Source organism: Nannospalax galili, unplaced genomic scaffold, assembly GCF_000622305.1.
Source record: "Nannospalax galili isolate Female #2095 unplaced genomic scaffold, S.galili_v1.0 scaffold513, whole genome shotgun sequence".
NCBI lineage: Eukaryota > Metazoa > Chordata > Mammalia > Rodentia > Spalacidae > Nannospalax > Nannospalax galili.
This window is the reverse complement of record NW_008334861.1, coordinates 778,315-802,324: the sequence shown is the minus strand read 5'-3', so window position 1 is coordinate 802,324 and position 24,010 is coordinate 778,315. Positions and strand designations below refer to the sequence as shown.

Here is a 24,010-nt window from a genome sequence, read left to right as displayed (position 1 = left end):
TACAGGAATGGAATATACAAGAGATGTGGGACACCATGAAAAGACCAAATCTACAGATCATAGGAACAGAGGAAGGAGAACAATTTCAGGTTAACGGTGTTGACCAGATCTTAAACAAAATCATAGAAGAGAACTTCCCAGAATTAAGGAAAGCTATCCTCATACAAATACAGGAAGCACGTAGAACACCAAATACACAGGATCAGAAAAGAAACTCCCCACGACATATCATAGTAGAAACACTAAATGTACAGAACAAAGAGAGAATACTGAAAGCAGCAAAAGAAATACAACAAGACACATACAAAGGAAAGCCCATCAGAATTGCAGCTGACTTATCAATGCAAACTATGAGAGCCAGAAGAGCCTGGACCAAGGTATTTCTAGTTCTATATGACAATAGATGCCAGCCCAGAATACTTTACCCAGCAAAAATGTCTATTATAGTTGAGGGGAAAGGAAAACCTTCCATGATACGAATAGCCTAAAAGAATACATGTCCACAAAACCAGCCCTTCAAAGAATACTTGAAGCAATACAGAGAGCAGAGAGAGAAACAACTATAGCCTAGGCGCAACAAAAGAAAATAAAGTTATAATCTAGGAAACACAAAATTAGACAGAGACCAAAAACAGCAGTCAAAATGATGGCAACTAATGCACATCTTTCAATAATAATCATGTACTCATATTTGGGTCTTCAATTTTATTCCATTGATCTATGGGTCTATTTTTGTACCATGTTTTATGACTCTAACTTTGTAATACAGTTTAAAATCTGGTATAGTAATCCCCCTCAGCATTGCTCTTAGTGTTCAGGGTTGATTTGGCTATCCAAGATCTTTTATGCTTCCATATGAATCTTAGGATTTGTTTTCCAATTCTTTGAAGAATGTCATGAGGAGTTTGATTGGCATTGCATTAACTCTATAAATGGCTTTGGGTAGGCTGATCATTTTCACAATTACAATCCTTAACATACATGCACCAAACTCTGGTGCACCCAAATTCATAAATACAACACTATAGGACTTTAAGACACACATTAACCCCAACTCAATAATAGTAGGGGACTTCAATACCCCACTTTCTCCATTAGACAGGTCAACTGGACAAAGAATAAACAGAGAGACATCTGAAGTAAATGATACCATACATCAAATGGACCTGACAGACATCTTTCCAATATTCCACCCAAGCACCAAAGAATACCCTTTCTACTCAGCACCCCATGGAACTTATTCAAAAACTGACCACATACTGGGCCACAAAACAAATCTCAACAAATATAAAAAACTGAAATAATTCCATGCATTCTATCAGACCACAATGCAATAAAGTTCAAAATCAACATTAGACAAAGCCCTAGGCACTACACAAACTCATGGCAATTGAACAACACACTCCTAAACAATGAGTGGGTGAAAGGAGAAATTAAGAAAGAAATAAAAGAATTACTAGAATTCAATGAAAAGGAGAATACAACAGAACACAACCTCTGGGACACATTAAATGCAGTCCTAAGAGGGAAGTTCATAGCTCTAAGTGCCTACATTAAAAAATTACAAAGAAGCCAAATAAATGACCTAACACTGCAACTCAAGACACTGGAAAGGCAAGAACAAATGAAACCCAAACCCAGCAGAAGAAAAGAAATAACAAAAATCAGTGCAGAAATTAATGAAATGGAAACAAAGAAAACAATACAAAGAATCAATGATTCTAAGAGCTGGTTCTTTGAAAAGCTAAACAAGAAAGACAAACCCTTATCTTAGTTAACCAAAAGAAAGAAAGAGCAAATCCAAATCAACAAAATCAGAGATGACAGGGGAAACATCACAACACACACCAAAAAAATCCAGACTATTATAAGGGAATATTTTAAAAACCTATACTCTACGAAATCGGAGGGAACATACCTCAACATAATTAAAGCTATATACACCAAACCCACAGCCAACATCATTCTAAATGGAGAAAAACTGGAAGCATTCCCATTAAAATCATGAACCAGACAAGGATTTCCACAATCTCCACTCCTTTTAGACATAGTGCTTGAAACTCTTGCTAGAGCAATAAGATAGGAGAAGGAAATTAAAGGAGTACTAATTGGAAAAGAAGAGGTCAAACTATCCCTTTTTGCAGATGATATGATACTATACTTAAGAGATCTCAAAAGTTCCACCAGAAAACTCGTAGAACTGATCAACACTTTCAGTAGAGTGTCAGGTTATAAAATCAATATACAAAATTCAGTAGCCTTTCTATATACCAATAACAAACAACTGGAGAAAGATTACAGGGAAATGCTTCCATTCACAATAGGTGCAAAAAAAAATATCTGGGAATAAATCTGAACAAAGACACCAAAGATCTCTACAATGAAAATTTTTAATCGTTAAAGAGATTGAGGAAGACACCAGGAGGTGGAAGGATCACCCATGCTCATGGACTGGAAGAATTAATATTGTTCAAATGACAATCCTACCAAAAGCAATATACAGATTCAATGCAATCCCAATCAAAATCCCTGTGACATACGTCACAGAATTAGAAAAACCCATCCTTAAATTCATATGGAAACACAAAAGACCCAAACCAACAATGAGCACAAAGAGCAATGCTGAGGGGATTACTATACCAGATCTCAAAGTATACTACAGACCTATAGTCATAAAAATAGTATGGTGCTGGCACAAAAATAGACACATAGATCAATGGAACATCATTGAAGATCCAAACCCGAGCACATGCAATTTCAGCCAGCTGTTATTTGACAAAGGTGCCAAGAACACACAATGGAGGAAAGACAGCATCTTCAACAAATGGTGATAGCAAAACTGGATCTCTACCTGTAGAAGAATGAAACTAGATCCTTATCTTTCGCCTTGCACAATAGCCAACTCCAAATGGATCAAAGACCTCAATGTGAAACTGGAAACCCTGAAATTATTAGAAGAAAATATTGGCAGTAACTTACAACATATAGGTGTAGGAAAGAATTTTCTAAACCAGATAGAAGTTGCTCAGGAATTAAGGTCAGTAATCAACAAGTGGGACCTCATTAACCTAAAAAGCTTCTGTACAGCAAAAGAAACAATCAAAAAAATGAAGAGAAAACACAAAGAATGGGGAAAAAATCTTCATCAGTGACACATATGACAGAGGTTTAACATCCAGAATATATAAAGAACTCAAAAAACAAAGAATCGAGAAACCAAATGACCCAGTTAAAAGATGGGATAAAGATCTAAACAGAGAGTTCTCAAAGGAAGAAATAAATATGGCTAAGAAACATCTCAAAAATTGTTCGACTTCACTAGCAATTCAGGAAATGCAAATTAAAACCACTCTAAGGTATCACCTTACCTCAATGAGACTGGCTAGGATCAAGAGAACAAATGATACCAAATGCTGGTGAGGATGTGGAGAAAAGGGAATGCTCATTCACTGCTGGTGGGATTGCAAACTCATGCATCCTCTATGGAAAACAGTGTGGAGAACTCTTAAAAAACTAAGAATGGGGGCTGGAGAGATGGCTTAGCGGTTAAGAGTACTGACTGCTCTTGCAGAGGACCCAGGTTCGATTCCCAGCACCCATGTGGCAGCTACGAACCGTCCTTAACTCCAGTTCCAGGGGAATCCGAAGCCCTCTTCTGACCTCCGCAGCACTGCACGACATGGGTGCACCTACTTACATGCAGACAATATACTCATACACATAAAATAAAAATAATAAAATATCAACAAAAGGAAAAACAAAGAATGAACCTACCATATGACCTGGATATAACACTCCTTGGCATATACCCAAAGGAATCATCCTATTGTAGAGACACTCGTAGAACCATGTTTGTTGCTCCTCTTTTCACAATAGCTAAGAGATGGAAGCAACCTAAGTGTCCCTCAGCTGATGAGTGGTTAACAAAAATGTGGTATATTTACACAAAAATGTGGTATATTTACACAATGGAGCTCTCTATTCAGCAGTAAAGAAAGATGAAATAATGACATTTGCAGGTAAATGGATGGATCTAGAAACTGTTATACTAAGTGAAGTAACACAGACTCAGAAAAACAAACGACGTATGTTCTCCCTCATATGTGGATCCTAGCACCAAATCCATTTAAATTCCAGGGCCTTTTAATAAGATGATGCTACACAGCAGTCCCTTCAGCACGAAATGACTACCATCATCATGACTTCAGCTGTGCCTGATCGCTAAACATCGTCACAACTGGGCTTGTTGACGGTTGTGCTCATTCATTAAAGGAGAGCCAAGCAGGGTCATTGGACCCTCACCAGAGTATCCAGCCACTCTTCCCAGCCAACTGTATGTAATTTGACCCTAATCACACATGGCCTCCTGGATTTGGGGAGGGCTGAAGTATACAATCTGGGGAAGGCTAGGAAGAGAAGGCATGACTCATGCTGGGTAAAGGCTTTCCAGTGTGCATACCCTCAGGTCACTCATACACCTCAGGAACCCCTCAGTTATCTGGTCCTGCCTCCAGGTTCATGCCTTGAGCTCCTGCCCAGACTTCCCTTGAGGATGGACTATAACTTGTAAGCCAAATAAACCCTTTCCTTCCCCCGACCAAAAAAAGAAGTTCAAGATAGTTCTCAGCTACACAACAAAGTTGAAGGCCAGCCTGGGCTACATGAAAGCCTGCAAACAAACAAACAAACAATAAATAAATAAATAAATTGTCCATTTTTAATTGTCAGTAAAACTTTCCACAAATACCATAGTCCAACTATTGCCAGAAGGAAAGTCAAAAAGATCTCATGTCAAGATGCACTGATTTGTAATGTTTAGAAGCCACTTGGAGATAGAAATATTGATGGTGGTGATGGAGAGCTGGCTCAGCAGTTAAAAGCACTGGCTATTCTTGCAGAAGATGTGGGTTCATATTCCAGCACCCATATGGCTGCTAACAACAGTTCATAATTCTAGTCCAGGGGATCAATGCCATCTTCTGTCCTCCGTGGGCACCACATAACATGGGTCCTCTTTATACACATACAGGCATAACACATACACACAAAATAAAAATAAATAAATCAAAAAAATTTTTAAAGAACTATTTATGGTTAGATGTCTTAATTAGAAAAAAAAGACAAAACACTGGACAGAAGTCAGAAAAGGCAATTACTTTCCTTGTAAAACTCTGGCTAAAGATTCTTTAAGACTAAGTTCCTCATTCCTTTTCCATACCTTACTTGATGTGCTGTTCAATAAATATACAGAGTATGCCCTTCATTTGAGGGAACAGTTCTGGGATGAATTTGGAACACTTCAGAACAGATTTGGCTCATTCTTGGTTAAACAACCACAATGCATCACTTCTGGAATTAACTTTTCTATTGTTTCTACTATGACCAAACATAGACCATTAAAGACAACAAACTCCTCTGCTAAAAATCTTCCTATGTCCTTGTATGATTGCTGTAGAACTTCCAGATCAGAGTACCACTAACTGAGTAACATAACCAACAGAAATGTCCCACTACATTGCAGTGTACTACCACCACTGCATTTAAGTTCTCAAGGCTGGGAGGCTGAAATACAGGTGCCACAAGGTCAGGCTCCCTCAGAAACCTCTAGGGGACTGCTCTAGCTACTTTTCTTGTTGCTGTGACAAAATACCTGAGAAAAACAAATTAGAGGAAGAAAATAATTATTTTGGGTCAGTTTTAGAGGATACAGGGTGGTTCTTCCTTCTACAGTTACACTTCTCTGGAAATACTATCACAGTCATGCCCAATGATGAGTATCCTATGTGAAAAACCAGTCTACAAAGAGAAGAGTCAACACAGAGGAAACATTTCCTCCATGCTTCCAAGTGAAGCCAGCCATGGTTGAGCAGGACCTTTGAGTTATCTTCACATAGATGGAACTAAGTAAATGAAAGGAGCCCCTCCCAAGCCCATGTGACCCCTGAGGAAACAGATCCTCAAATGTCTTCAAGTGTAAAAATAAATTGGTTTATTTAAGCCAACTCTACGGTCTTAAACACCCAAAAGAAAGTATAACCAAAGAGTAAAGTCATCAGTAAGAGTAAAGTGATGAGTATATTTCTTAAAGCGTTACACTTCTCAGACATTAGGCTTTAGTCCATACATAATGTTATTTAGACAATTATTTCTCATTGATGCTAATAAGAAAGTTAAGAAAGTACTGCTCAGATGTAAGACTTCAAATCTTGGTCTGCAATACTGTAGTGCTCATCTGTAGCTAAGGGAGACAACCAGCTATTGTTCTAAAATGATGGCTAAATTTGTTTTCTTCCCCTATCCAGAAGCCTTTGATTCTAGCCACTCCAACCGCTACCGAAATGCTTGAAAACAAATCCAGAGTCCATCACTCTCGAGTCTAGCCTTGGCAGACTAAAGAAAAATGAGGATGCAGGGATGCTTTTGGAAGCTCTCCTCAAGAAATTCCAATGGACTCTCATATGAGTCATTTGAAATTTGCCCTGTTCTGTCCTTTTCCTGGTTCGCTGTCTAGAACTTTTAATGCTAACTACTCTTGCCTTTACTTCTCCTTCACATCTCCAAGGCACAAGTCAATGATTTTCTTTTCTCCCTACAGTTAAGAATTGTTCAATTTGGGAGTCTTTTAGCTAGACACACTGAAGGGGTACCTAAATTGCATCACCCTGCATCCCTGTTCAGCATGGAAGAAGCCAGAGGGGTCTGCATCCCAATTTCCTATCCACAAGCTGAGTAACCTCTTCAGAGGATGGTGTGATAAGAATAGGAGGTAGGAATTGGCTAGGCAGTTTACGGTAAAAAGACCCCAAAGTAGCCAGTTTCTTGGCTAAAAGTTAACATGTCCTTGGGCCTCTTAGCAACATACTCTGTTCCAAAGGCCAAAAATGTCAAAAGTATTTGAGACCTCTTATCTGATTCCTAAATGATTTTAGGGTTACCTCTTCAGAGGAGGGAATGTTAGAGTAGCAAAACGCCCCATAAGTTTAACTGGTGAAGACTATAAAATCCCTAGTCTACCTGTTGGAGGACCCACCTTTCCTGTCTCACTGGCCAATCACCTGGTGATAGAACCACCCCTAGGAAGGCAGGTTCACTTTAAGTTGTGCTAAATAGATGGGTGGAATACCTGGTGCATTAATGAGGCAGCGAATTTTTCCTGCCTGGAATCCCGCCTTGTAATGCAGAACTCCGCAGAACTTCTGACCAGCCACAGTCATGCAGGTCCCTGTAAGTCTGTCCACTTTCTGCTGCTTGGGTCCATTCTTCAATTTTTTTATGAATGAGACTAAGAACCTCTAGGGAATCCTCTTTTCCCCCGTTCACTACAAGCCAAAACTAAGGACATATGGTGTCTTACTTTAATTAAGAGACAAAATGACCTACGGCAACAGTATGTGAAAGTGCTTTGCAGACAGTGATAGAATGGCACCATCCTTCGAAATAATCCTGGAAAAATTCATTTCATACCCTTTTGTATGTTCAGAATGTAACATTATCAGAAACTCTCAAAAATAAAACTAAAATTAAAAATAAACTCCAATAACCACAAAGAGGACTCTTCCTTAGCTCCTCTAGTTACCAGTAGCCTTGGACATTCCTATGTTTATAGACTCTACCTAGGTTTATAATTTCCATCTCCATCTCTGCTCCTGATCTCCCCCCCAACACTTTTTTTGTTTCTGCTACTCTTATTAAAAAAAAACACAACCAACAAACCAAACAAAACACCTGTCTGGCTAGTGAGCTAGCTCAGTAGGTTTGAAGGCTAATCTTAGCTGTTAATTTGACACACCTGCTGAGTGTGGTAGCCCATGCCTTTAATCCCACCACTTAGGCAGAGACAAATCGATCTCTGTGAGCTCAAGGCCAGCCTGGTCCTGCCCATCTTTCTGACCATATAAAGGCAGCTCAAGTACTATCTTCTCTGTAAAGCCCTAGGAAAGTCAGCAGCAGGACCAATCATTCCACCCCCTGTTGCCAGCGCACCAATTACATCTCCTATTTACAGCACCTCACCTTCTCTGCCTTTGTATTTCCCCCAGCATCTTGTCTCTAGTGGGTGTTCATTAGAAGTGTGCTACCCAAGTGTCACTTTACAAGAGTAGGCATGAGATGGTAAGGGCTCGCCACCTTGAAATTTATACTTGAATTTCTATACTTGAAATTTCACGAGAAGAAGGCAAAGTCCTCTGACTGCTGAATGCCTGTCTATAGGTATAGACTATTGGGAAGTCATTCATGTGAAATGGAAATGACTCAAATCAAAGTCTTTCCTACTTGGGTAACAGGTAGCAGAAGTTTGTCCTCAAAGTTTTCACTAGACAAAGGATTTGACATCCTTCAGCTAGAGAAGATGAAAGGAGAGACATATGTACAGGTGTTTGTACTACTTTTCACTGTCACCTGATGTATGTGACCACTGCTTCATGTGACTTCTGGAAAATTAGTATATTTTCACAGTTTCACATAGCTGAGTGCATTCTAAAAGAGCTTCACACCATATAGGAATAGATCAAATGATTACTACATTTATTAGAGGGACTTCCAAGAATATATGGTCATTTCACTAAAATACTCATTTAGGTAATTCTCTTTCTGGATCTTTGCTTAATTGATTCATCAGAAAGGACTGCAGAAAAGCAACGAAGGACTGCAGAAAAGCAACGAAAAAGACAAGACGCCAACCCTTGTATGAAGCCAAACATAGAGAATTAACCAGAGAGGAACAGCCATGGAGTACTCCAAAAGACTCAAACTTCAGATGGTAAGGAAGTCTATGGGGTGTTCCAAAAGTATGCAGATTTATAGAAAGTATATAAGAAAATAGTCAATTTTTCTACGAGGTCATGGAAAATGTACCTTGTTGGTATCAGCAACACTGTTTTGTCGGGCATCAAAGATGATAAGTTTATGTGACTGTGCATTAGCATCCATTATTGTCTGCAGGTATTTTTCATCTTCTTTGCAGCGTTTATCATTGGGACCCACCAGAGGCTGGCTGCAACGTGTAATTGTTGCCTGGCTTTCTGGGTGAATCCATGACAACACCTAATGTTTTAAAGCAACAAATAATACATATTTGTGGGTAAATATTTGCAGAAGACATGCACAATCTCTCCTCAAGGTTTTCCTCACCGATAAGAGTGAGTAGGCAAATCACAGTACTGTAGTGGCCAAAAGATTCAATGCCTTGGTCAGGTTGAAAGAGATCTGATTACACAATCTCTAACACTCCCCTTCTGCCTCTGAAATTTTATCATTCTAAGCAAAATGAAACCTAAGTCAAACTATTACTAAATTTGAGCCCCCTTCCTATTTGATTACTTTTATTTTGTCTTTGAATTTAAAAAGTCTTTGTATCTCTACAATAACATAAGTTGCATGCTGAAGTCTCTTATAAAATCTAAAACTCTGCCATCAGACTACCCACTTTCCTGCAGTAGGCAAGTGACTCAAGATTACTCTGATGGAAGCTCCAGGCAAAATCTATCACTTCCTCTGGCCACAGCTGTTTCAGTAAGTGTCGCTCCTATGTAGCTACAGCATTCTATGCAGCATGAAGAAAGAATGTATTTTGCCTAGGATGATTTGGTGCAAGCAGCGAGGTGAGCTGTTAGGACAACAGCATGCTCTTTCTTGCTACTCTTGTTCTCTAGCATAGCCACCCTTGCATTTCCAAATAGGAAGCACTTCTTTTAGTATGTTTCCCCTTTTATGTTTCCTATGCTTTGTACTTACAGGGACTCTGCCTTTTGCTCGAAAGGCTGCCACTTTTGAAAGGTCATCATCTTTTACACTAGTTGGCACAACAATGATGGCAGGGTAAGTATCACAGAACTCATAATTACTGTTTATTTTGGATATTTTCCAACTCTCATTTGGCAAGCCCTGCAGGGTGTTAGAGAAGAAGGAAGAGTGGAAAATTGACATTTCTACTTTGAAAAAGGACTAAGCATGAATCACATCATCTATCTCTTCTTTTAAAACACCAAATTCATTTATAACGCATTCATTGTTAGTTAACTAGCAGTGTTTCAAAACAAACATATCAGATGTTTGAATCCTTATTCATCAGCTCTTTATTAGATCTGCAAAAAACATCTGGAATGGGCTAGGGGTACTGCTTAATGTTAGAGCACTTGCCTAGCATGTGCAAAGTCCTGAGAGAGGAAGAGAGGGAGAGGAGGCAGGGAGGCAAGAAGGTAGGGAGGGAGGGACAGAGGGAAGGAAGGAGGAAGGGGCTTTTATCTGAGTTCCAAACCCCTGTCCATGAGACGTTTTATCCTTTGGGAAATCATGAGTAACCAGTGATAGATTCAAACGTAAGGCATAGGAGAAGGGCATCCAGGAAATCGAGAATCTCCAAGCTAGAAAAAATCTAGGCCTAGGTACAACTTGTTGGACAGTTTCTTCTCCTCAACTACATCTTTAACCTTTTAGTACAGAGAAAGATATTTAAGCCATTATGTTCAATTTGATAAGCAACATACTTTACCTGTCTCTTATATTCAGACACTGGATCATAAACTTTCCAGCCATTAACTTGAAACTTTTCTTTATAGTTGAATGCAAACAGTGCCTGGACATACAAAAAAAACCACAAAACGTGTCAGTATTATGTCATTGCTACATACAGCAAACAGTGAAGCTTTGAGGATTGTGATATCAGTTGGATGTGTTAAAAGTCCTACTTTAGTCTTCAAATTTTTCTGTTTTTTTTTTTTTTCAGACAGGGTCTCCCTGTAGCCCTAGCTGGCCTGGAACTCATTATATAGACCAGGCTGGCCTCTATCTCTCAAAGATCCTCCTGCCTCTGCCTCCTGAGTGCTAGGATTAAAGGCAGGAGCCACCATGCCCAGTTAAACTGTCGATTTTAAAGTAACAGATTAGAAGCTTTTTTTTTTTTTAGAAGCTTTTCTTAATCATTACATGGAACTGAAAAAATCCAAACATTTTAACTTAGTTACCAACACAGAAAAGAAATAAAGGGAACCTCCAGAGAAAGGAATAATCAAATACACAGGTATTTAATCCCCACCAATGCAGGAAAGGTTTACTTTCATGTACTCACCTGTCCATTGGAAAGAGGAAACGCATGCTTGTTGAGGTTTTCAAATATCCCAAGTTTACGCTGTTCCTCCTGTTTATATGCAAGTCTTAAATTCCTCATATCCTAGTAAACAATTAGCAAAACTCGGCTATTCAACAAGTACTGAGTGCCTGTTAGCCAGATATGCCATAAATAGATAAAATATTTTTATATATTCCTTATTTTGTACTCTATAGCTCTCCAGCTAACAGAAAGCAATTTAACAAAAAGATTTGAAAAATTAAGTAAACTGATACAAAGGGGATGTGTGTGTGTGCAGAGGAGGGCTGTCAACATAAATAATTAAGCACAATGTTTTCACACAAAAGCTGTGCCATCAAGTGCTGTGTGCTTTACTTGCTAAAGAAGTGTCAAGGAATTTATTGTTCAATTAAAGCTGCTGAAAAAGTCAACTACAGAATTCATTTCATCTATGAAAGAGAATGTGGCAGATGCTTGCCACTACATACTAAGAGAAAGAAATCTGCATCATGTGGAGACGATGGCTCTCAAAAACAGTCTTACAATGCTATTTCTTAAGATTGGTTCCTTTTTTTTTTGTCTTGAGACAGGGTCTCCCTGTAGTCCCAGCTGGCCTGGAACTCACTATGTAGGGCCAGGTTGGCCTTGAACTCACAGAGATTTGAGTGCCTCTGTCTCCGAAGTGCTGGGATTAAAGGTGTGGACCACCAGGCTTGGCTGAAAGATTGGTTTCTTAAAATGCACCCTGGTACCCCAATGCAAGCTGATAACCAAAGGCCCAAGAACAAGTTAGCAGGAATTTTGCACCAAGCCCAGCTCTAATGATATGATTTCTTCCTATGACGATACTTTAAGCATTGCCTCCCAACCTTTTAAAATCTATGAATGTTCCTGCCAGCTAAGCACAAAAATATCATTCTTCTTTAACATTTAATAACTGTGAGTGTCTTCAGGGAGTGGAAGAGTGGGGAAGAAGGCTGACGTTTTAAAAAAAGTATTTTATTATTTTTATTTTATGTGTATGCGTGTATTGCCTGCATGTAGGTAAGTGCACCCGTGTCGTGCAATGCCTGCAGAGGACAGAAGAGGATGTTGGATCCCCTGGAACTGGAGTTACAGACAGTTGTTAGCTGCCATGTGGGTGCTGGGATTTGAACCCGGGTCTTCTGCAAGAACAATCAGTGTTCTTAACCGCTGAGCCATCTCTCCAGCCCCAATACTGACCTTTTACTATTATAGCTTTTGTACTTTTGAATTATGAATCACTTATTTAAAAATAGAACCCCACATCTTGTGAGGTTCTTAGGCATGAACCAAGAGGAATGAGAGGTTGGCCTTAGGAATTCCAGGCTAGTAAACATTTAACTCAGCTGTTAGCAAATGCCAATGCCAGTCAGAAACATACCTTACTAAAACAGAAGCAGGAAACGTGCCACAGCAGCACCACTTCTTGACATGCCCACTCTTCAAGCTACACTGCTGCACACACATCCTGATAACTCACTTGCTGTTTAGGAATGCTCAGAGAGAAGCAAAGAAATTCTAAGCCATAGGAATGTATATGCAAAGTCCCTGGTGTGGAGCTGGAGGTGTACCTTAGTGGTAGAGCATGTGTTTAACACGTGAGAAGCTCTGGGTTCTACCCATGCATCTACAAGGGGGTGGGTACCAAGATTTATTAACTTTGGTGTATGTGACGAGATGGGCAAGTGGCAAATATGAGCATCTACAGAAAAGCAATGGAGTAGCAGGAAGGGTGAGAACAGCTCAAGATGAGCTGCAGAAGAAAGTCAGGCAGGCTCAGTCATGCTCCTTAGAGCCCAAGAATAGGAAGCCACACAAGAATTGTGAGAAGGGGCCGGAAATTAGTTTAGAGATAGGGCACTTGTCTAGCATTTGTAAGGCCCTCCCTTCTACCTCCCCCAACTTCCACAAAAAATTATGAGACGAGCAATGGCAGCTTTCAAAAACTACAGAACTGCCCAAGTCACCTTTATGCCTTAAGCCCTGCAGCTGTTTACTGCTGCTCCAAAGATGGAACCCTGCCTAGGAAGGGGATCTGCAACATACCAAAGGGAAAAACAGCCAGTACAGTGAGTCTAGTAAGCTTGCAGATTCATAGTCTATTCAAGTAAAAGTCTCTTTGAAAACAGAATAGATTTAACTGTGTGCTTGAGCCAGTCATAGAGAGCTGTCCTCCGAGATTGCTGCAAAGCAAACAGATGGGCTGGAATTCAAACCCCAGCTTTGGAAGAGTCCCTGATGACTCTTCAGGCATGAATCTTGTCCTAGTAGGTCAGTTTATAGTAAACCACATTACGAGGTAAAGTCACTAGGCCTAAACTCTACCCATTTTGGGTATTTCTTTGGTGACCATCATTAAAGTTATTCCACACATTCCTACCTAACTCCTTGAAGGAAGTGAAAAACAGCAAAAAAGCATGGTTCAAGGTGGAATACTCCAACATAGCCAAGAACCTTTAATTATGAAATTCAGAGACCATGCAGTCCCTTGGGGAAGTCTTTGACCAACACCTGTGTTGAGGAGCCAGCCATTATAAACTAGAGTACTAGGCTCTGATTTCCATTTAGTTTCTCTGGGATGTGACAAATGATAGCAGTACTTAGGCTGCAGGTTAATTAGAAACAGTTCCACTTTCAAAAAGGATTATATGGATGAGTTATGCAATGGTCTGAATTCATTCACGTAATATTTGAAGGGGTTGCTTCCCTGAAAACAGTATAAATTACTCGTAAGAGTATGGTAACATCCAAACACCATAAAGAATAAGTCAGAAATAGCTGTGAGCAGATTGCCTCATTTCACTTTTGACTCTTGTTTAAAATCTACCTTACACACGATCTCTATACCACAAGAATTGTCTCCATGGCTCTGTGCTCCAATCTTCTCAACTCTGCTGATCACTCCAAGGGGAACATCAAGGATGAAATGTGGGTCCTAGATTTAAAAATTGAAGTTAACACCTATCAAGGTCAGTCAACATAGTTTTTGCGTTTTAAATCATTCCAGGTTTACAAAATTTTTTCTTTACATTGAAATACAGTTTCTTTGCCACAGCTAAGAATCTGAATATACGAGCATACCCAGGAAGTCTACACTGACACTATAATGAAACTTCCCCTCTACGTCTAAATGGTACTTTAATTTTTGATCAGGACTCAAAATCTGTACACAAATATGACATCTTAAAATTCACTGCCCTGTCATCTCCCTGTAATGGAAATGCAGACTGTTTACTTTCTTCTTTTACTGTGCACAGATTTGAAAAATGAAGTACACTTAAAAAAACTCACCCTCTCTACATTTTTGAAGTACATTTTAAAGTCCGTCACCGTCAGGGTTCCACTCACTGCTCCCATAAATGGGCAGATATACATGACATCTTTCACTAAAAGAAGAAAACCAAAGTAGCAATGATGTCCATAGACTTGTGCTTCAGTAACTCTCAGTATGTTTTCAAATACATACATACATGCATGCATACATACATGCATACATACATATTTCAAATACATATTCCAAATATATAGAAAATCCAAGTGTTCTAGGAATTTTAAATGTGTGTTTTTTTATTTAATTAATTTTTATTTTTTATGTGTATGTGGGTATTGCCTGCATGTAGATAAGTGCACCCGTGTCGTGCAATGCCCTCAGAGGACAGAAGGGACTGTCAGATGCCCTGGAACTGGAATTATGGATAGTTCTTAGCTGCCATGTGGGTGCTGGGTTTTGAACCCTGGTCTTCTGCAAGAACAGCCAGTGTTCTTTAACCACTGAGCCATCTCTCCAGCCCCTATTCTAGGAATTTTAAACTTTATCATCATTTCCCAGCCTTTTGGCTAACATCAAGTATACTGTCTGTTCTTATCAGTTTAATATCTGATATGTGCTCTATTCGAGAACAATATATTAAATGGACTTTTGGAACTAGGAGATGGAATAGGAGCTTGTTCCACCTACTCCACACATCAACCTGGTATTGCAGTACCTCCAGGAATGGTGCATTCTCCTTTGGGAGGAAGAAAGACTATTTAAACAAAAGATGCTGTGAGGTTGTGGAGAGATGGCTCAGTGGCGAAGAGATTTGGCTGCTCTTTAGTAGGTAACCCAGGTTCGACTACCCAGAACCCACTTGGAGATGAACAACTATCCGTAGCTCCAGTTCTAAAGAAATTCAATGCTCTCTTCTCACCTCTGTGGACACTGCATGATATGGGTTCACTTACATACATGCAGGTAATACACTTATACATATAAAGTAATAAAATAAAAAAGACATTATGAAGATCATGATAAAGAAGAATCATATCAATTATTATTTTATATAATGCCATCAGTAGTCTTCTGATACAGTTCAATGGTTCAAAATAAGACTCTGATTTGCTACTAAGATTTCAGTAAAAAACCTTATATTTTTTTCACTGTTTTCCAGGTAATTAACATTTTCTCTGGTGATAAATTAATCATGTTCAAAGTATTAATTAAACTCTGAAGACACTGGGTTATCATTTCATAAGTTGAGGCTACTTAAAACTAAGGAAAGCTCTGGGCCAAGAGGGTAGTCCAGAGGTCTGGGGTGCTAAGGGCAGAAATCGGCCTGTGCCCATGGCTAGAAGGAGAACAGGATGTTACTAAGGGAGAAATGGATAAAAATGGAGTTACTTGAATGGGAGGGAAGAGGGAGAGTTATACAAGGAACCTTGGGGATAAAGGAAAAGAAGGAGCTCAAGAGAGGTGGGACCATAGGAAACTGGTATTTCAAGGGAGAAATGGGGAAAATGGGGACACTTTCAATGGGGAAACCGTGGAGGAAGGGTTAGACAGTGAGAGAGAGAGAGAGAGAGAGAGAGAGAGAGAGAGAGAGAGAGAGAGAGAGAAGAGAGAGATAAATAATACCTAGCTAGTTTTAAAAAACCAGAGAGAATCATATTAGTCCAACAATCTAATGACAAATTACACATACATTATCTCTACATGGCTCCATGTGTTTAGTTAAAGGCTGCATAACAAGAAACTGCCAGAAAGAAGAAACCTTCCTCTGAGTTGTTGGCCAGGGTAGTCCAAGAGACTCCCAGAATTACTCAGGCTATTGCCACAGCCCTTGGTGGCCTCTCAGAACTTGAAGGAAAGACCCTACTGGTGAAGACAGAGCATACTTCAGACACAGGATTTGGAGCAATAGAGCTGCTACTGACCTGAAAGCCACTTTCCCTGAAGGCAGCTCTCATAGCTTTGGAGACTGCTATGAAGGTGCCAAGGGAAAACATCAATGGATGGTCCAACACCAGCTTCAAGACCAAATAACCACATCAATGGCCAGCACAGCATACTCCATTGGTGCAATAGTGGCACTTTTATCTTGGGGGCAATCAACAGCTACCTAATTGGACTAAAAGCCCACTCAAAAGGAGGAAACTCAAGTGTGATACTGTAACCTAATACACATGGCCAGAGTAGTCATAGATCTTAGAGAAAACTCCCAAGACTATAACATCCTTAGACTATTGTGAATTCTTATTATGTGCAAAATATGCATCCTTATATTTATAGACAAATACCCCAGTCACCACTCATCAAAGCTCATTTTGCACCAGTTGGAGACTATTACCAAGTACCACAACTGGTCACACATGGACGTTGTCTATGAATTGCCAAGGCCTAAGTGACACATCTATAATGCAATCTCTACACCTAAGGCTCATGGAACATAGAACAGGGGTAAAGAAGAGGATACTGATGAATCTCTCACTTCTCATTAATGAAGCTCCTCATGCAGCAGAGGGCCAGGAACACAGAAGCTCACAAGTGGCTAAAGCGTAGAAATCAAGAGTCTGCTAACTGCTGGTCCTTGCAGGACTCCTTTATTAAACTTCACCCACCCAAGGCTCAGGGCCCATCATGGAAGAGGGGGCAGAAAGATTGTAAGAGCCAGGGAGGAGGTGCAGGACCATATGGAAACAGACTCCTACAAGATCATGAGAACCTGCTCATATGATTCTATGGCAACAGTGTCAGCATACACAAGTTCCATGCAAACTCAGGCAGACAATATCCCAGCATAGAACTGGGAAATGGACAGTAGACCCCAATCTTAGCTGAAGAAATATTGGCAACTGATTTCTGCTAAGTGTAGAAGAGCGATCTTCCTAAAACAAGGGACTCTAGATAGGCTGACTAGACCTCAGTGGATGGATTTGCACTGGGGAATGGCTGGGGACACTGACTTGACAGAGTGGGCCTTAACAGGGATGACAGATTATATGGGTTCCAGTGGGGGCAGCTATGGGAGTGTGCTGGGGGTATAAAGATGATTAAGATTGAGATGTTCTATATGAAATACAAAAAAAATCCCTACTGAAAGCTAAACACTGTCCCATAATGCACTTCCAAAGGAAATTGCTTTATAGCTGGTGAAACCTAAAATTCCATCAGTGAACGGAGAAAGACTTGCTTCAGGAGTGGAGAATATAGCCCAGGACATGAGGCCCTGAGCTTAATACCTGCTGCAGTGAGGGACTTCTTTCAAATTCCTCATCAGCATCCTGATCAAAGCCAACTTTATCTTTGTCATCAGTCAAATGAATAGCATATTTAATCTTATGAGTGTTAAGAGGCTCACATCTGGGGGCTGGAGAGTTGGCTCAGGAGTAAAAGAGCACCAACTGCTCTTGCAGAGGACCGAGGTTCAATTCCCAGCACCCACATGGCAGCTAAAAACTGCTCTAACTCCAGTTCCAAGGGATCTGACTCCCTCTTGTGACCTCCGAGGGCATTATACAACATGGGTGCACTTCCATACAGTCAGGCAATACACTCAAAATAAAAATAATGAGACTCATATCTATCATAAAGATTGTACATCTTTATGACTTTTCCAAAGTGCCATTCTACTAAAATGTTGGAAGTACCATTTTATTGGAATCATAGGAACATACATAGCTACAGATAAGTCTAAGTAGAGCAATTAAAGGCACAAAAACTATTAAGCAGTCAATTGTCAATTGCTGGGGTTCTGAGTATAAATGAACACAGTTTCAGTCCACAAACAGCTAGGGACCAGTGAGATACTACACTGACACAAACTAGAGTCAGCGGGAAGAGAGAACCTCAATTGAAGAATTTTCCAGATCGAATTAGCCTGTGGCCATATCTCTGAGGAATTTTCTTCATTGTTAGTTGATATGGGAGGGTCCAGTCCACTGTGTGGGGTATGTACCATTCATGGACAGGCATGCCTGAGCTGTTTAAGAAAGGTAACTTAGCAAGTCAGGGAAGCAAGCCAGTAAGCAGTATTCCTGCCTTGAATTCCTATTCTGGCTTCCCTTGGTGATACACTGTAAACTGTAAGCTGAATAAACCCTTTCTTCGTAACTTTGTTTTAATCATGGTGTTTACCACAACAGTAGAATGCAAACTAGGAACAAAACTGGTTCCAGAAATGTGAGGGTATTCCTGTGACAGATTTGACCATGTTTTTTAGGAGTACTATGGAGGTGCTTGGAACTTTGAGCTGTAGTGGGAAGTGGGAAGATAATGCTGAATGAAATGTAGATGGTGGAGGCCTGGTTTGTGAAGTTCAGAGGGAAGCAAAGACTCTATCAGTGTCATGTGTGTGATATATCTGAAGTCAGCATCTTTGGAAGTGAAATCTTTTGTGTTTTATTAGGACAATGGATGCTAGCTAGCTATCTGTGGTTAAAAAGAGACCAGAATCATTGAGGGAAATCTTCTAGGGAGTAGTTCCTCAGGGTCAGAATTCAGAATCTGTGGTCCAGATAAGACCAAGCTGGCAGTTGAACTTAATAATGTGTAAGAATCTTCTACATGGTACTAATTTTGGTGGCATGAAAGCTTCAGGACAGAAAGGGTTATGGAGAGAAGCTGAGTCTTGAGACTTAGAGAGGTCAAAAGAGGCACTGGTGAAGGTCCAGCCTCAGTTGCAGTAGAAACCCCATAATTGAAGGGGTCATAGAAAGAAGCTAATGCTTTGCACCATGTGGCAGGGTTAGAGTCACTGCAGAGAGATCAGGAGGCCATTAGTGAAGGTGCAGCCATAGCTGCACTGGAGAACCAAGGATACTGAGATGCCAGGACTGTGGGACAGCCACCAAGAACAACAGCAGCTGTAGAGTGGAGCCAGCCTGGAGCCTATGAGATAAGCTGTATTTACTGCAGATGGAAGAGCCAGACAAGTGGGATCACCCAGTCTTAGATGTTGGATACTGACTTAGAGAATATGGCACTGCTGGGCTTTGGTTTTGCTTAAGCGTGATTGTTTTTATGTCTTAGATCTTCCCTTTTTGAATAAGAATATATTTTACTTGTTTCAGATTTTACAGGAGTCCACAGAGATTTTTGATTTTTAAAGAGAACTTGGGACTTATTTTTTGTCTTTTTGAAGCAGGGTCTCCCTGTTTCCCCAGCTGTCCTGGAACTCACTATGTAGACCAGGCTGGCCTTGAACTCACAGAGATCCGCCTGCCTCTGCCTCCCAAGTGCTGGGACTACAGGCGTGTGGCACCACGCCCGGCTGGGACTTTTTAAAACATTAATTTCATTGATTCCAGAATTTCATACAGCCACCCTCCCCTCACCAGCCCCCCTTCAGTATTCCCTCCCCCACATTTCATGTCTCCCATTACTATCTATCCTTTTTTTACATATTTATTTTTTTGTTTTTAAAGGCCTATTGATTCTAATCTATGCCTCCCAAGTACCCCTGGGTGTGGGTCAGACTGTAGGACTTTTAAGAGTCAGGCTGTGTTTTACATTCTGATACTAACATGGAGTCTTGGTCCCAGGATAATCAATGAAAAGGGTATAGCTTATAGTGATGTGTTTGTGTGCCAAGTTGAAAAGGGATCAATAGTGCCCATTCGTTTTTGTTAGCTTAACAGAAACTGGAATCACTTGGAAAGAAGAAACATGAACTGAAGAATTTCCTGGATCAGACTGACCTGTAGCCATGCCTGTGAGGCATTTTCTTAACTGCTAATTGATTTAGGAGGTTCCAGTCCACTGTTGGCAGTGCAATCACTAGGTAGGAATGCCAGGGCAGTTTAAGAAAAGTAACTGAGGAAGCCAGGAGAATCAAGCCAGTAAGAACCATTCCTCCATGGTCTCTGCTTCAGTTCCTGTCTCCAGGCTCCTGCCTCCAGTTCCTGCCTTGGTTTCCCTCAATGATGGACTTTATCGTGTAAGTCAAATCATCCCTTTCCTCCCCAAGTTGGTTTTGGTCATGGTGTTTATCACAGCAATAGGAAGTGAACTAGAACAGTAGGTAATGGTTCTCGGAAAAGCATCATCTTCACTCATCAGGAAAACATATGGGTGGAAAAAAGAGGAAGGAGAGATGGCAGGTTGTTAGAAATTAGCTAGTATGGCTACATGAGAGGCTAAAGTGAGGATGAAGGATCATAAAGTCAGAGGAGAGCCTGGCAGGGAGTGCATCAATAAGTGCTTCCGTCGAATGCCAAGATATCATTAGTATGCTATCCTTAAAAGATAAAAATAAAGCTGGGTGCAGTTTAATCTCAGCACTCAGGAGGCAGGCAGATCTCTGTGAGTTCGAGGCCAGCCTGGTCTTCACAGTGAATCCAGGCCAGCTGGGGCTACAGGGAGACCCTGTCTCAAGAAGACCCCCCCAAAAAAGATAAAAATAAAAGCAATGTACTCAGAGGTTTGGAGTATATGTAGAAGTACAATGGTGACAGTAACATAAAGCCTGCAGGGGACACGTGGAAGCATATAGTTGTATGGCTCTTAGCCTACAGGGAAATAAGTGTGAAAGTATGAAAAGCATGGTGGTGCAGGCTTTAATCTCAACACTCACCCCTCAATACAGGGATGCAGATCTCAGTAAGACCAAGGCCATCCTGGTCTACACAGTGAGCACTGCATCATATTAAGACCTTGTTTCAAACAAAAGAAGTGTAAAATGACTTGAAGATAAATTGTGAGATGTTAATCATGTAAAGAAACCAATAAAATAACAAAAAAGATTGTAGCTACTATACAGATAGTATACAGTATAGAGTACAGTATAGTATAGAGATAGTATACAGTAGAGTATACAGATAGTATACAGTAGAGTATACAGATAGTATACAGATGGAATCTGGGAAATAATTAGGGGCTGAGGATAGAGCTCAGTGATAGACAGCTTGTCTAACAAGTATTGGGACTCTAAGTTCAGTCCCAGGACTGCAAGAAAGAAAGAAATAAAAGTGCTCAAACCAAAAGATGACCAAAAAGGGAGAAAAGAGAGCAAAAACTAAATGAGACAAAAAGAAAACAATAGGATGGTGGATTTAAACTTAATTATATTAATATAACATGTTAATGAGCCCAACATCCCAATTAAAAGGCAGAGATTGTCAGACTGGGGACAAAAAAAAATCTCAATAGTATGTGGCTCACACATAAAGAAAATATGGTGCATGTGCAGAATGGAATTTCATTTACCCATGAAGAAAGATGAAATCATAATACTCATTGGAAAATGAATGGAACTGGAGATTATTAAGTGAAATAAACCAGACCCAGAAACACAGTGTACACTTTCTGTCATATGTAGATCCTAGATTTTAATTTTTATATATGTGTATTAGTGTGGGCAGGTATGGGTATAGGCCATAAACTAGAAAGGGGAAATGAGAGGTGGGGGAAAAGAGGTCTTAAGGGTTTAAGTGGAAAAAGTATGGTAACAATACATATGACATGAAACAGAATGGGGCCTAGTGGGGCAGAAAAGGCACCAAAAGGATGGAGACTAAGCAATGGAGAAGCAATACAGGGGAAGAGGATCAACAAAGCTTCAAACAAAGCATGGGGCCGGGAATATAGCTCAACTGGTAGAGTATTTGCCTAGCATAGATGAAACCTTTGGTTTGATTCCCCAGTACCTCAGAAGCCAGGTGTGGTGCTGCACACCTATAATCCCAGCACTCAGAAGGTAGAGCTAGAAGGACCAAGAAGAGTTCAAGGTCAGACTGTAATGCCATAATGAAGCCCATTATTTTGTTTGCTAATTAAAAAAAAAAAATCTTTAAAAAAAGACAAATTCTTTGAAATTTAAAGGATGAAAATATGTATGTCAAGTCAATATGAATCAAAAGAAAGCTATAAATAATATCTATAATAATATCAAAGTACATTTTAGCACAGACAATATTACCAGGAATAAAGATGGTAATTTTCTATTAACCACAGAATCAATTCTTCAGAGGACATAATTATAAACATTTATGTACCTAGAACTTCAAAACTAATTAAGTAAAAGCGACAGAATTGCAATGAGACAGACATCCAGAATTATAGTCAGAGATCAAAACCCCTCTCAATAATAGCTAGAAGTTCACGATGAGTAAAGATGCAGAAGGCTTGAATGGTACCAACAAAGCCAACCTAACTGGCAGCTCTATGACTCTAGTCACAGCAGAACACACATTATTTCTGAGTATGCAGACTATTCCAAAGGTCATATATTGGGCCACAATACAAATCTTGGAAAAAAAATATATATAGTATGTTTTCTGAACATGAATGGAATGAACTTAGATTTGAGAAATTCATAAACATGCATAAAAGTGAACAACACATTTGTTTTGGTGGTGGTGGTATTTTTTGTTTTGTTTGTTTTTTAGACTAAGTCTCATATAGCAAAGACTGTCCTCAAAGTCACTATATAGCTGAGGATTTCCTGATCCTACTGACTCCACCTCCTGAATCCTGGGATAAACAACACACTCTTAAGTAATCTAAGGGTCAAAAAAGAAATCCAAAGCACTGAATCTGATGAAAATGAAAACAAAGTCATGACTGATGAGGTGGTGGGAAGTTGTACTTGGAGGAAAACCTAAATACCCAAACTAGAAGAGTACAAGGCCTTCAAATCAATGAGCACAGCTCCCACTTGATCAAAGAGAGGAAGAAGGAATACACACAAGGAAAGCAGATGACACCAAGCAAGATATCAGAGTGAAAATGAATGAAATAGAAAAAAGCCCACAATAATGAAAAGAAAAGCTAATTGTTTGAGAAGATTAATAAACTTGATAAACTTTCTAGTCAGATTGATCTGAAGAATAAAAAGAGAGAGAACATGTATATGAGAACTAGGAAACATGAGAAAGCAACAGCACTATAAAGTGTACAGATATGAAAGGAATAAGAAAGGAATATGATAAATAACATTTTGACAATGATTTCACAGCTTCCATTCAATGGGGAAAGTCCTAGAAAGATATAAAGTACCAAGATTAAATTATCTAAGAACTACTGAAAACATCCAATTTGTAGTTACAACCTTCTTACAAAGAAAATTCACAGTCCAGATAGCTTTGCTGGTAAATACTACCAAATGTTTAAGCAAGACAAAGCCATTACAAGACAAGAAAACTAGAGGCCAATGACTGTCATAAACACAATTCTAGTAAATCAAACCCCAAAATACACAAAAAGGTAATACATAATAAGAAAGTAGCGTTTAGCCAGTGTGGTGGCACATGCCTTTAATCCCAGCATTCTAGGAGCTAGAGGCAGGCAGATCTCTGTGAGGCCTGCCTCGTTTACATAGCAAGTTCTAAGCCAGCTGGGGCTACAGGGAGATCCTATCTCCAAAAGACCAAATAAAAAAAGTAGAGTTTATTTATTCTGGGAATAAGTTGATTAAACATCCAAAATTCATTGAGGGAATCTATCCCATTATAAGCTAAAGAAATGTCCTATTATATTGATACCAAAAATACATTTGACAAAATCCAATTCCTGATTAAAACTCTCAGTAGCAAGTAGAAAGAAACTTCCCTGATATGATAAAGGAATCCACTAAAATCTTATAGCTAACATCATACTTGATGGTAAAATCTGAACACTTTCTCAAGATTAGAAGGTCTGCTTCCAGCCTTGCTCCTAAAGTT

General features: G+C 39.7%; 1 protein-coding gene and 1 non-coding gene across 6 annotated transcripts in view; one reads left to right on the top strand and one right to left on the bottom strand.

The window, feature by feature from the left end:
* The window catches only part of Mtmr1 (myotubularin related protein 1), a 76,125-nt gene that overhangs the window by 22,264 nt on the left and 29,851 nt on the right, over window positions 1-24,010 (bottom strand). For all 5 annotated transcript variants that reach the window (XM_017797244.2, XM_017797246.2, XM_017797245.2 and 2 more), the window contains 6 exons: window positions 14,384-14,478; window positions 13,920-14,027; window positions 11,069-11,170; window positions 10,493-10,576; window positions 9,736-9,885; window positions 8,857-9,045 (listed from right to left, as the gene is read on the bottom strand). In XM_017797244.2, coding sequence (XP_017652733.1) covers window positions 8,857-9,045; window positions 9,736-9,885; window positions 10,493-10,576; window positions 11,069-11,170; window positions 13,920-14,027; window positions 14,384-14,478 — 728 coding nt within the window. The remainder of the gene's footprint in view (window positions 1-8,856; window positions 9,046-9,735; window positions 9,886-10,492; window positions 10,577-11,068; window positions 11,171-13,919; window positions 14,028-14,383; window positions 14,479-24,010) is intronic.
* On the top strand, window positions 14,910-15,100 carry LOC115069688. Its single transcript, XR_003848931.1, has one exon. It is a non-coding gene; the product is annotated as a U2 spliceosomal RNA (small nuclear RNA).